General features: G+C 52.9%; 1 protein-coding gene across 1 annotated transcript in view; it reads left to right on the forward strand.

The window, feature by feature from the left end:
* Nucleotides 1-12,453, forward strand: part of MYO18B (myosin XVIIIB) — a 227,522-nt gene extending 215,069 nt beyond the window's left edge. The window contains exons 42-43 of the mRNA XM_082641570.1: nt 8,965-10,162; nt 12,398-12,453. Coding sequence (XP_082497696.1) covers nt 8,965-10,150 — 1,186 coding nt within the window. The 3' untranslated portion in view covers nt 10,151-10,162; nt 12,398-12,453. The remainder of the gene's footprint in view (nt 1-8,964; nt 10,163-12,397) is intronic.
* The last annotated feature ends 746 nt before the right edge of the window (nt 12,454-13,199 follow it).

Raw genomic sequence — 13,199 nt, forward strand, 5'->3', positions numbered from 1 at the left:
TTTCCACTCCACGGACTTCGCTTAAGGGACTCTTCTAGATCCTGGGAATTCACAGAAGAAAAATACAGTCTAGTTCAGAATTAACAGTCTTGTTGGGAGTTACAAACAAGCAAGCAAACAATTATAGGATAGAGGCTGGGGGAGCACAGGGGCTGTAGGAACCAGAGGAGACCCCTAGCCCGGCCTGGGAGGTGGGCGAAGGCTTCTGGAGGTGGCTGCAGTGGGGCTGAACATTGAAGGGCGAGTAAAAATGTTTGCTTTTCTTTTTTTGTTTTTTATCAGTCAATAGAATCCCCCGTAAAGTGTCCTTTCCTTCCCCTTTCCCTCTCTCTCTCCTCCTTTCTCCTCCTTTTTTTTTTTTTTAAACAATGAAGGTGTCTGGGCAACAGTTTTTTTTAATATTTATTTCTATCTTTACCTTCCTCTCTACTTCTGTCTATACCTAAACACATTTTTTTATGCCCAACAATGTGAAAGTAAGTTGAAAACATCATGACAGTTCTCCTTAAGATAATTTCACATCTTTATCCTGCGAAGAAGGACGTTTCCTAACTATTTGCACCATTATTGCAGCTAAAACAATGAACAAGTCCACTGAATCATCCAAAATACCAACATTCATATTAACCCAACCATTCTGAAGTTGTATCACTGTACTTTTTGAAAGAAGAATTCTATTAAGGGCACTCATTTCATCTCGTTGTCTTGTTTCTTTGGGTCTGTCTCTTTAAAAAAAAAAGTAAATAGACTTATTTTTTTAGAGAAGGTTTAGACTTACAGAAAAATTGAGCTGAAAGAACAGAGCGCCCATATTCCCCCATCTCTGTCTTCCTACCCTCAGTTTCCCCTCTTATTAACATCTTCCATTAGTCCTTAGTCTCTTTTAAACTAGAATGGTCCCCTTACCTCCCCGCCCCCATTGAAACGGATTTTTTTGGTAGAATTTCAGGCATGATTCTGATGGCAACTCTGTTCAAAACCCACTGGTCGGGGCTTCCCTGGTAGCGCAGTGGTTGAGTCCGCCTGCCGATGCAGGGGACACGGGTTTGTGCCCCGGTCCAGGAAGATCCCACATGCCGTGGAGCAGCTGGGCCCGTGAGCCACGGCCGCTGAGCCTGCGCGTCCGGAGCCTGTGCTCCGCAACGGGAGAGGCCACAGCAGCGAGAGGCCCGTGTACCGCAAAAAAAAAAAAAAAAAAAAAAAAAAAATATATATATATATATATATACACTATAAGGAATATAGGGTATTTACAGAGTCTGCTTCCTGACTCAAGTCTCTGCACCTTCAGGCCAGAAATAACCAGGCGGAGGGCCTCTCTGCTGCTTATCCCACAGCTTTCCTGCTTGCCATCAAGCAGGCCTCCCTGGGCATCGCACCCCCGTGGCCTCCTCCTTGTTTCGAGTCTTTCTCTTCAGCCGAGTGGCCTTTCTAAGCCCTAGTGTCTCTGCCTGTGAAATGTAGACATCAGCCCTTGCTGGTCCAGGGTTTTGCAGAAACCACTGAATAAGCTGGTAGGAGGGCTCTTCTACTTGGGGTGTCTTCCTCAGCCCCTCCCACCCCCAGACCCTACCCCTCTTCCGAAAGCCTGACTGCGCCCCGCCGCCTCCAGCAAGGCTGTGCCCTCAGGCCCCAGCCCCTCGCCTCTCCCTTGCCAGCCTCCTGCCGCGTTTCACCGTCCACGGTTCCCAGTGCGCCTGGAGCTGCTCGCACTGCTGACTCTCCTGCGTGGGCTGATCCCGAGTCCACACCCGCAGCGTGCCCTCCGGAAGGCTGCGGCAGCCCGTCTTCTGCTGTGAGGGGCTCAGCCGAGCGCCGTGGTGAAACGTGGTCCGCGAGGCCGAGGTGAGAGCCTCCGCTCTGCTCCCTCCTCCCCACCTGCCCTCCGAGCCTCCATGTCCAACTCTGTAAAATGGAACAGTCAAAGGCAATAGCGGGCAGCAGAGTCGAGTGGTCAGGACACGTGAATCTGAAGCTGGATCCCTTGGTTTAAATTCATGTTTCTCCTGTGTATTCCATGACAAATTACTTATCCTTCCTGAGCCTCATTTGTGAAATAGGAAGATTATAAGAGTTGCTGACTTAGAGGACTGTCGTGAAGATAAAACTGAATAACGTCTGCAGAGCCTGAAGGCGCAATATACAGTGGCTCTCACGATGCAGAACTCACCTGCACACTCTAGGGACTTAATAAGTGTCTCGTGTTTCCTACCGCATCAGGCACAGTGTTGGGCACCATGTCAGCTTCTATTATAGACCATCAGCTGCTGTGTTGGACTCGGTTACGGTACCTTCCGGCCATCTTCAAAGGACATCTGGTTTCCCATCCAGACCTCGATGTTAAAGAACATCGATACATTTTAAATTTCCTCTTTAATTTCAGGGTGTTGATGAAGAATGGAGGGGTGATAGCATGTCTTTGGGGATGATTCATGGTGTCATTAAATCTGCATCGAGTTTCCTGTAGTTACCGTTGGCTCAGGCTCTGCTCAGACTCAGACCTGGGAATTCTGGTTTTTATTGTGTGACTGTTACTAGTGCCAGTGAAGCCAGCGTCTCCCTGACTTGAGCCTCTCTCTGTTTTGCTCATTGTGTCTCAGTGGATTTTGAACAATGTATGTGTGTAGACATGAGTTCCAGTGGTTGAGGTTTCCTCTTAGCTTTCTGCCTGGGGCGGGTGTGATGTTGTGGAAGGACAAAGCAATGGCTTCAGATCCAGGCCCTGCCACTGAGCAGTGTGAGCCTCGAGCAGATGGCTTCTCACTGGTGAGCCTCAGTTTCCTCATCTGAAAGATGGGGTGATCATCCACATCCTGATGAGATGATACATACAAAGTACATGCATTTTTTCCTTCACCCAGTATTCATGGAATGTCTACTGCTATGGTAAGCACTAGAGAGAAAACGATGGAGCCGCATTCACAGGATGGCCTGTCAGGGGATGGGGTGTGGCCCGACTTGGAGACACGTGTGTCAGCATCTGGCTTGCTCTGAGGCTGAACAGACCGCTTGGGTATCCTCACCCCTTTTCTGTGCTGCTCAGAGCAGGCTCAGACCTAGGAATTGTTTATTCTTGAACATCTGCCCTCGATCCTCAATCTAATCTAACCTGATGGGAGGGGCCATTCATTGAAAAACAATCATTAAGATTTTAAGCATATATTTATTAGTAGTAATGGTTTGAAATGAATAAGTAATATATATGCAAGTTCAATTGCACCGGAATCCACCTGGCATGAAGAGCTGGGGGCAGGTGGAGGTGTACGTGGGCTACACTCATGTGTACTGACTGTCCCGATGACGTACGTCGTCTCTGTGAGGTTGGGAGTTACTGTTCCCACTGTCACAGCGAGGCTTCACAAGGTACCTGGCTAGGAAGGGACAGAGCTAGGGTTTGAACCCAGGCCTGTCTGCTTCCTGAAGCCCGGATTCTTAGCCTTGCAGGTTAGAAAGAGTAAAAATCCAAGCATTTCTGCATGACCATATCCTGATTTATCTAATAGGCCTTCATACATGTGAGCCACCAATACTTAGAGAAAAAGAAATAAAAGGAATCCAAATTGGAAAAGAAGTAAAACTGTCCCTGTTTGCGGATGACATGATACTATACATAGAAAATCCTAAAGATGCTACCAGAAAACTACTAGAGCTCATCAATGAATTCAGTAAAGTTGCAGGATACAAAATTAATACACAGAAATTTCTTGCATTCCTATACACTAACAATGAAAGATCAGAAAGAGAAATTAAGGAAACAATCCCATTTACCATCGCCTCAAGAAGAATAAAATACCTAGGAATAAAGCTACCTAAGGAGACAAAAGACCTCTACTCTGAAAACTGTAAGATGCTGATGAAAGAAATGGAAGACAACACAAACAGATGGAAAGATATATCATGTTCTTGGATTGGAAGAGTCAATATTGTCAAAAAGACTGTACTATCCAAGGCAATCTACAGATTCAGTGCAATCCCTATTAAAGTACCAATGACATTTGTCACAGAAGTAGAGCAAAAAATTTTTTAATTTATATGGAAACACAAAAGACCCCAAATAGCCAAAGCAATCTAGAGAAAGAAAGACGAACTGGAGGAATCAGACTCCCTGACTTCAGACTACGCCACAAAGCTACAGTATTCGTATATATTCTTTTGTTCATCAATTCACTTAATGGACATTTATCAGATGCCTACTATGCACCAGAGGACTCAAGGTCCACTCATTCATCCAATACATATTTAGTGAGCACCTACTGTGTGCTAGGGCTCTGGCACTCCACTCATTCACTCAACAGATGTTTACTGAATGCCTACTGTGTGCTCAGACACTGTTCTAGGCACAGGAGTAGAGCAGTGAATGCAACAGAGAAAAACTCTTGCCCTCCCGGAGCGCTCTCTCATCTCCGCAACATTGCAGGGTTGACCTGGTTTCCCCCCATTGTACAGCTGAAGAAACTGAGGCCTGGAGAAGTTAGGTGACTATCCCAAGGCAAGTGGGTGGCTAGTGAGTGGCAGAACCAGACTAGACTCCAAGGGACAGATGTTACCTGGTAAGGTGACATCGGAGGTACTTCTTAACCCTGTATCACATCACAGAGTGTGGAGGAAGTTTCCAGAGAAGGGTGCTGCTGGCTGTGGGGTTGGAACCCCACCTCTGCTACTCCCAACTATGTGTGCCACCCCGCCTCACTGTGCCCGGAGCTCACAACTCCTACCCCACAGGGTGGCCGTCGAGGTTATAAACGGACGTGGCGGTCAGCTCCATGCAGGCAGGTGCTTGTTCTCCCCTGTATCCATGGCAGCAGCACGGCGCCCAGCACACAGTAGGTGCTCTGCCAGGGGTAACTCTTTCAGACCCAGCCTGGAGCCTGTGTGGCTGGATGCCCAGGAATGCCGCTGGCTCCTTATCAGGCAGGTATGCTAGAAGCCTCTTCCTGTTGGGATAGACTGAGGGGCAGGTGCAGAAGTTCCCAAGATGTTTCTGGAGTCCTTCTCAGAGAATCACAGTGCCCCCGCCTAGCTCGTGTCTGCACCCGTCTCCCAGAGCCTCGGAGCACCTCCTGTGCACCACATCTCTCCCTGGCTGAGGCAGGCACAGCAGTGTCTTGATTAGCCACCATCCATCCGTCACGCAATGCCGATGGAAGGGAGTTTCACCTGAGCTGAGCCGTCCCGTGAGGACAACTGGGAAAAAAAATGAGTCTTCCCACGCCCCTGGAGGAAGACGGGGAAATGTGCTTGAAGTGTCCAGAGCCAGGGCAGAAACGGAGAGGATCACCGTGACCCAGACAGCAGAGCCAGAACCCACACCCTGAAGCTTGCAAGAGGGCGTCTGCATTCAGATTCAGTTCTGCGGTCTCCACACAGAAAGGAGTGGATGCAGCAAACTTCTCCCTTGGAGTGGTGGAGCAGACAGGAAATCGAAAAAGATGCTGCAGAGGCGTGGGTGGATTTCTGGGTGGTAAAGCCAGGAGGCAGCGCTCAGCCGAGACGAGGCCTCTTTCTTTCTCTCCTCCTCCCCCACCCCTTCCCCATCTCCCCGCCCTCCCCCCTCGCTCTACCCCCTCTCCCAGTCCTCTCTGCCCTCCCCCGCTGAGTCTGCACTGCCTGGACTGTGTTCTGGTTTCAGGCCCACCAGCTGAGGCTCTGAAGGCACCAACCAGACCACTCCAGAAGAAGGGACCCTGCCCAGTCCACCCCGTGACATCAACACTTGGGCCCCAAGCAGGGCTCCGTGATCAGTAGTTGGTGGCAGCCAGGTGGGCCCTGAGTGGCTGTGCCTTCTGGAAGATGCTGCTCCTGGTGGGCCTTGGGGAAGGCGGGCACATCTCCGCTGGTCTGGCCCAGCCGAGGTCCCCCATGGCTCCAGCCCAGCGAGCCTGTGTCCTCTGCGCCTGGACAGCAGCACACATGGGCTGCGACCTCCAGACTCCACTCCTGGGCTGCTGATGGATTCGTGTGCCCCCAGCCTGTCCCACCTTGTGGTCAGAGATGAGGAAGGCCAGTCCTCAGCTGCCAGCCCACACCCCATCTGCGGCCCTCCCCTCTGTCCCCCTGGCCTTGCCCTCAGCCCCCCTCTTCCTTCGCCACCTCCATCACCACCGGTCTCTTCCTCTCCATCCCCACATCCGTTCTCACTTCACCTTCTCTCTTGTTGGTCCTGCTTCTACTTCTCCCTGCTTCTTTTTGCTCCTCCTCCACTTTCCTCATCCTACCTACTTTCTCTTCCTCGGAGACTTGATTTCCAAGGTAGACTTGACTCAGTTCGACAACACTTACTGAGCACCTGCTGTGTGCTGGGCACAGTGCCGAGTCAGGGTGTAGAGATGAGACTCGGCAGGGTCTCAACAGCACAGGCTGGAGAGCTGGGGTTCCCCCCCCTCTCCTTCTGCCCTTTTCCCCTGCTTCCTCTCCTCCACCCCCCTCCACCCTCTCCTCCTGTAGCTTCTCTTCCCTCCCTGTCTCGGCCTCTGCAGCCAGAGGGGAGCTGGGGTGAGTGGGATGGCAGAGTCCCAGGAGGCCCGGCAACAGGAGCCCGGGGTGCTGCCATCCCCACGTGACAGATGATGGAGGAGACCGAGCGCCCAAGACACATTCATCACGTCCGCCTCCTTTCAGGGCCAAGACAGGACGGAAATGACTTTTGTCAGCTCTGCAGCAGCCCAGTGCCCCTGGCAGCTCCAAGCTGTTTATTAAAAAAAAAAAAAGATGAAGAAGAGAAAGAAAGAAAGGCATGTGAATGCCATCTTGCCATGTGTTAGGGGAGCGATTCTAAAGTGATGATGTTGACAAACACCCCTTCCGGTAATCACACAGGAGCTCTCCAGCTCCCTTCCCGGCCTGCGTCCAGCTGTGACGGAGATGGAAGGTGACAGGCAAGAAATAGGAAGGGAGCAGCTGCTCTGGGCAAATTGCGAGGCTTTTGTTTGAGCACATGGGGGCCAGCCTTTGCCGGGAGTGATGGGAGGCAGGGTCACCTGCCCGTTCATTCTCCTGCCCACTCCTCTTGGGACTTCACATGAGGCTTTCGTGGAGCCCGGTGGTGGGTTAGGCTCCAGAGACCCAGAGGTTGTTAGCAGTAATCGTAATGAGCCCTAACGACTAATTATTGATGATTAATAGCCATTCATTATCGATTATTATTCATCATAACCGTTAACAATTACTTGGGGAGCTAGGTGCCCAGCGCGGGGGCCCAGGACTTTTCTTCCCTCCCTTTGATCTTCTTGTGAGATCAGGACGGTGACCTGGGCTAGGAGGAGGGGGAAGGAGTGCATCCAACGAAAGGAACAGCAAATGCAAACCTCGGAGGCTGGAAGAGCATGGCCTGTCCCAGGAGACCCGTGTGGCTGCAGCAGAGTGAGCCAGGGGCTAACTCAACAAGACAGGAGGTTGGGGAGGAGGTCGGGAGCCTGAGCCCCCTGGAAGACTAAGGATAGTGAGGACAGTGCGTGATGGAGGCAGCGCGTCTACACGCCTACCTTGGGATCCATCTCGTGGTCTCCTCCCCGCCCCCAGACTGTGACACTGATCCTCTCCACCTAGCTGACCTAGGGCATGAGGAGGGACAGGTGAGCGCAGCCAGGCCTGTGCCTGTCACTCATGGAACCTTTTCACAGAGTATCATCGCCATGGTCCTGGGTCAGGGGAGGCTCCTGCTAGCATCAGAAGAGAGAGGCTTATGGGATGGTGGGAGCTCAGGAAGGCAGTGCCTAGGTCCCCACCCAGGTCCCTGAAAAAGATCCCAACCCCCTACCCTGTCTGTACTCTCCACTCCTGACATCACCTCCAGGGGCCATGGGCTTGGCTCCTCCTGAGACTGAAAAGTCCTTTGGGTCACTGTGGTCAGCTCTTTTTCTTCTAAACTATCCTGCATGGTCCGGGGATGGAAATGGTGGTCATCAGACTGTGGTGAGCAGGACACCTTCCTCAGTCTTGTGCCAGACTTCCAACCTTTATGTGTAGGAGGCTGGCTCTTGTAATCATTCCTGTCGTGACAGAGCAGCAAGCGGGGGCTGACGGCTGGGAACCGGCATCACCGTTGCTCCCACCTTCTTCAGGCCCAGCCCTGGCCCTGGCCGCCACGCCCGAACTCTGACATTTGGCGCTCCTTCTTGCTTTTTTATAAATTACAGCTTTGCTGTTGTCTGGGAAGGAGGTCGTTGGTCTTAGAGGGAGGACAAATAGATTTTATTTTTTAAAGAACAGTGGATGGGTTCCAGTCTCTCTCCTTTAAGCCCTGCTTTTCGTTTTACAGTCTATAATTTTGCCCCACTGCGAGATTCCCACTCTTCAGAGGCAGAGTGGTTTTGGCTCAGCTGCTGCAAGATGCCTCTGCCTGGCAGTCCCAGAATAGAAAGCGTCTGTCCTCTTGTGTATAGTCTTGGTTTCAAGTTGATTTGATGTAGATGTTTCCCTTTTGAAGGACCATTTTTTTTGTTGTTTGTTTGTTTGTTTTTAATCCTACCGCCATCCCATGAAACAATCAGGAGTGTCTCGGAGCATCTCATTCAGATGCATATTTGGGTCACTGGCTCTAGCAAGCTCTGCTTGGTGGGGCTGTCCTCCGGGCTTGGCCCTAAATAAATAAATAACTTCCCGTAGGTGCCCCTGAGTCTTCAAGAAGCAAATTACCTATTTCACAGCAGGCTGTGTGGTGACAGGTCCTATCATGTCAGAGATGATGCCTCGTAAATCTGAGTCATCTGTCAGAGGTGCAGTTTTAATCTACTCAAACGTACTTAGTCAGGTTTAATTATAGACAGAAATTGCATTTCAGAAAGCGACGAGAAATCATTTACACGGCTTGAGTCTGCGCATTAAATCGTACGGTTCGTTGGAGGGTGCAGGTGGGGTCAGCATTTCCAAAGAAAAATAGTATTAGTGCCCGCGCTCTGGGGCTCAGTCGCGCCGACTGTGGAGATGGCACGGTGTCCGCTGACGGCGGGTTTCTTCTTGGCGCAGGATCCAGGAGGAGGCCAGCGACGGGGCCCGGGACGCCCACGGCAGGACCTCGGGGGACAAGGCCGCCTCCCCGCTCTCCCTCCGCCGAGGAAAGTACGGCCACTTCGGGGACGGCAAAGAGTGTGGCGTCCAGAGAAAGCCCCCGGAGAGGTCGGGTGCGCTGTCCTCCTCCCCGTCTTCCCGGAGTGGAGACGCGTCCCCGCGGCCCAGGGACAAGCTGCCCAGCCCGTCGGCCGCCCTGTCAGAGTTCGTGGAAGGGCTCCGGAGGAAGAGAGCACAGAGGGGCCGGGGGTCGCCGCTGGGCCTGGAGGACTGGCCCACCCTTCCCATCTACCAGACCACCGGGGCGTCCACGCTGCGGAGGGCCAGGACCGGCAGCGACGAGGGCGCTCTGGCTCTGAGGGCCGGGGCCGAGTCACCCCTGGACGCGTCGGCCGGGCTGCTGCGGTCCACCAGCCTGAAGTGCATCTCCTCGAAGAGCGTGGGGGGCCCCAGCCCGCCGCCCGAGAAGCTGAAGACCCGCTTCAGTTCCTGCGAGTCCCTTCTGGAATCGGGGCCCGGCTCGCGTAGGACCCCGAGCTCCCCGACGGCGCTTAGGCGCTCGTTCTTGTCGCCCACGCTGCGCCCGCGGAGGCGCTGTCTGGAGTCCTCGCTGGAAGATGCGGGCTGTCCAGACCTCGGGAAGGAGCCGCTCGTCTTCCAGAACCGCCAGTTTGCACACCTGATGGGGGACCCCCTGGGCAGCGACCCATTCAGCTGGAAGGTCCCGAACCTCAACTATGAACGCAAGCCCCAAGTGGGTTTCGATGACTTCCTCCCGGCTATCCGGAAGCCCGAGACGCCTACGTCCTTGGCCCGAGCAGCCAGAGATGGGCAAGACAGTTCACAGCGTTCAAGCGTCCGCTTTGAGACGGATGAGGCCGACAGGGGCTTTCTCTCAGGGATCACCACCGTTTTGAAAAGGAGCCCGGAGTCCAAGGAGGACCCCGCTCACCTCTCCGACTCATCCTCTTCCTCCAGCTCCATCGTGTCCTTCAAAAGCGCCGACAGCATCAAGAGTCGGCCGAGAATCCCACGGCTGGAGGGTGACGGTGGTGAGAGAACATCCCCCGAAATCAAAGAGCCGGGGACAGGGAGGAAAGAGGAGGATGTTGAGAGCATCATGAAGAAATACCTACAGAAGTAGGAACCAGCTCAGGTAACAGCGACAGGCTGGCCTGTCCTCCTGGGGGGAGGAAACGAGGTGGTCCACCCAGATCTGGCAGCCTGGAGGCAACCGGTTGCTGCTACTGCTTTTAAGTTTTCACTGAAATAATGTGTTGCTATTTATGCAAATAATGTGTTGCTGGTAAATGCAAAACTTATCAGAAGCCCTCACTAGGTGCCACCGGTTTCTCTGCTTTTGAAAATACAGACCCATCAGAAAGCATGAGGGTCCTGTGGGGGCGGGGGGGAGGGACCTGAAGGAGGCGCTGGGCTTTTAAAGTTTTCCCACCCTTGTCCTGTTCTCTTTCCAGCGCTCCTTTCACCTGGTGCTGGGGGAGCCATGGAGGCATCTGTCCACACAGTGACGCGAGAGCCCGGGTGGATGGGGGGAGGGTCAGGCTAGCGTAGACGAGGCCTTGACGTCAGTGAAGTCCAACTCTTGCATTAAATATGTAAAGAGAAACTGGGGCCCAAGAAGGGGGAGGAGGGGACAAGTACAAAGATCCCAGAGCGACACTGTGGGAGCAGCAGTGCGTCCCTCTGCCTTCTCCTCCTGTTCCGATCCTGGCACTTCTCTGCAGTAAAGGTAGGAAGAGACATTCGTTGCTAATAACAGCTCCAGTTGATTGAATGTGTTTATCAGGCAGTCATTTGGTGCCCACAGTTACCCCAAGAGGTGGTGAGTATGATTTATTCCCATTCTATAGGTTGACAAACTGAGAATCATATAGGTTAAGGCACTTGTGCAGAATCACCCAGGCAGAACTGGGATTCGAAACTCCAGCGTCCCCACACTTTTGTTGGTGACACTTTTCCTTAGGTACGTATTCCAGGCCTCTTTGGGAGTAAACTCAGAGCCACACTGATGGAGCTGGGTCTTCAAAGGGGTTGCCTCTGTGGAGGGCAAACTGAGGCAGAGCTTAGACTCGTACATCTAAAGGGGGGGTTGGAACTCGCAGACTCCAACCTCACTCCTGGACAAGTAAGGAAGACCTCAAGATCAACGTCACCCAGTGAGTCTGCCACCAACCCAGCCACCCTGACTCCCAGTCCAGTGCTCTCTGCCCTGAGGCCAGGCTGGCCCCTGACTGCGCCTCGCCTCGTAGTGCAGGTTTCAGACTCCAGGGCACTGAGTGTTCCACTTCACAGCTCCTGACTGAAATGCAAAGCCCCATGAGGCAGGCCGGGAAGCAGCAGAGGGGGCGTTAGAGCCTCCCTCCAGGTTCAGATGCAGTGCAAACCCACATCCCAGTGGCGGGCCCCCCACCCCAGCGTCTGTAAATCTCCACGTCACTGAAGCTCAGAACTCGCAGCGGCTCAAGGCTCAGGTGGTCAAGTGGTCGTGCTCAGCCCACACCAGGCTCAGCCACCAGCCCTCCTTCCAGAGGCCTCCTGGACCCAAACAAGCCGCATGTCCTGTCACTTTGAGAGTCACCCTCAGCCCATCAAAAAGCCATTGCCCCTTCCGCGGAGATGGGCTTGGACTGTATCAGAGCAAATTAAATTGACTTAACATGGCCTTCTCTCTGCTCTCAATTACTGAGGAGAGATCTGATATTCATTTACATTATTATGCTCTGGGGACACAGAACGCAGTTTCAAAGGCCAAGTAAAGGGCACACGTCCCGAACGGGAACAGTGCTTAGCAGACGCCGTCACAGAACATCTTGTCTCTGCCATTTTTTTTTAAAGCTCAGCTCCCCTTCCCCCTCCCAGCAGCGCTCGCTGTGATAACGGAGCGCCTGCCTAAAAGTCTCCTCCGCCTTTGACTCGTACGCTGGAGTCTTGAGCTCGGCAATACAGCTCCGTTGCCCACGATACAAATGTGTTACGGGATTCGGAACCACTCAAGCCCCCAGAGCTCAGTTCTTCCCTGTAACTGCCGAGCGATGCAACCTTGCTGAGCGTCTGTGTTCTCAGCTGGAAAATGGTAATAATGCCAACTACCCGAAGTCGCATTGTGAGCGGCATGTGAATCAGAGACCCCAGCCCAGAGCACTGCCCCAGCGGCCACAGTGCGTGTCCGGTACCTGCACTTGGAAATGGTGGCCCTTCAGGATGTCTCTCAGGCTCCCTCCACTCGTTTCCCTTCTGCCGCTCCTATCTCATTCCGCTCAGCACATCGCTGCAGTAACGCCACCTGGGAATATGGGCTCCAGGGGCTTCCACCCACCAAAACACACTCCCCAGGCCCCATTTCTCAGCTCTGACCTGCATTTGTTTCCAGCCTCCTGCGACACACTGCCCTCCTTGAAGACTTCCCGACCCCACGACGTTCCGGAGAGAGAGACAAAGACCAGCCAGGCCTCCCTGGGGGCCCCGAGTCCACAGCCAATGTGGCCACCCTCAAGAGGCCAGAGGGGCCCAGCAGAGGCACATCCCGTGGGGCGTGGGGCTCCCAGCATGCTAGGTCTGTACCAAATAAAGTGTTGGCTTCTTGGCATCTGGGCTTTCTCTCTATTCTATGATCATGTTACCTAGGCCTCTGGAGGATTGACGGTGTGCACCTTGGGGTAGAAGGCTTCCGAGGAAGGGAACCAATGCAAACTGTAGTTTCAGGTGCACACTGCTGTTTCTTTCCCTATGTGTCTACATGCAATGGCCTTGCTCTCTTACTTGGCCAAGTTCTGCTCAAATGTCACCTCCCCCAGGAAGTCTTCCCTGATACATCAAGCTGAAATAAATGCTCTTTCTCTATTCTCCCTTAATTCCCATGCTTCTATCATATTTCCCTTGTCTATTTACATATCTACATTGTGTGTAGATGTGCGGGCATTCAAGAAATTTTGATGAATGAGTGACTGAACAAGCAAATGAACCACAGAACAAGTAAGTGGCTCATACACCCTGAATACCTGGGACGCACTGACATATATGCATCTCTACAAATGTCCGCCCACAACAACGTTCAAGAACTTGTGACCATCTGTTCCCACAGTCCCCCGTACACCTCACATACACAGCCTACCATGCACACACAACTATGCACATGTACCAAAAACTACACTCACAAAGGCACACTTACAGCC

This window comes from Mesoplodon mirus (genome assembly GCF_964341445.2).
Source record: "Mesoplodon mirus genome assembly, chromosome: 13".
NCBI classification, from domain to species: Eukaryota; Metazoa; Chordata; class Mammalia; order Artiodactyla; family Ziphiidae; genus Mesoplodon; species Mesoplodon mirus.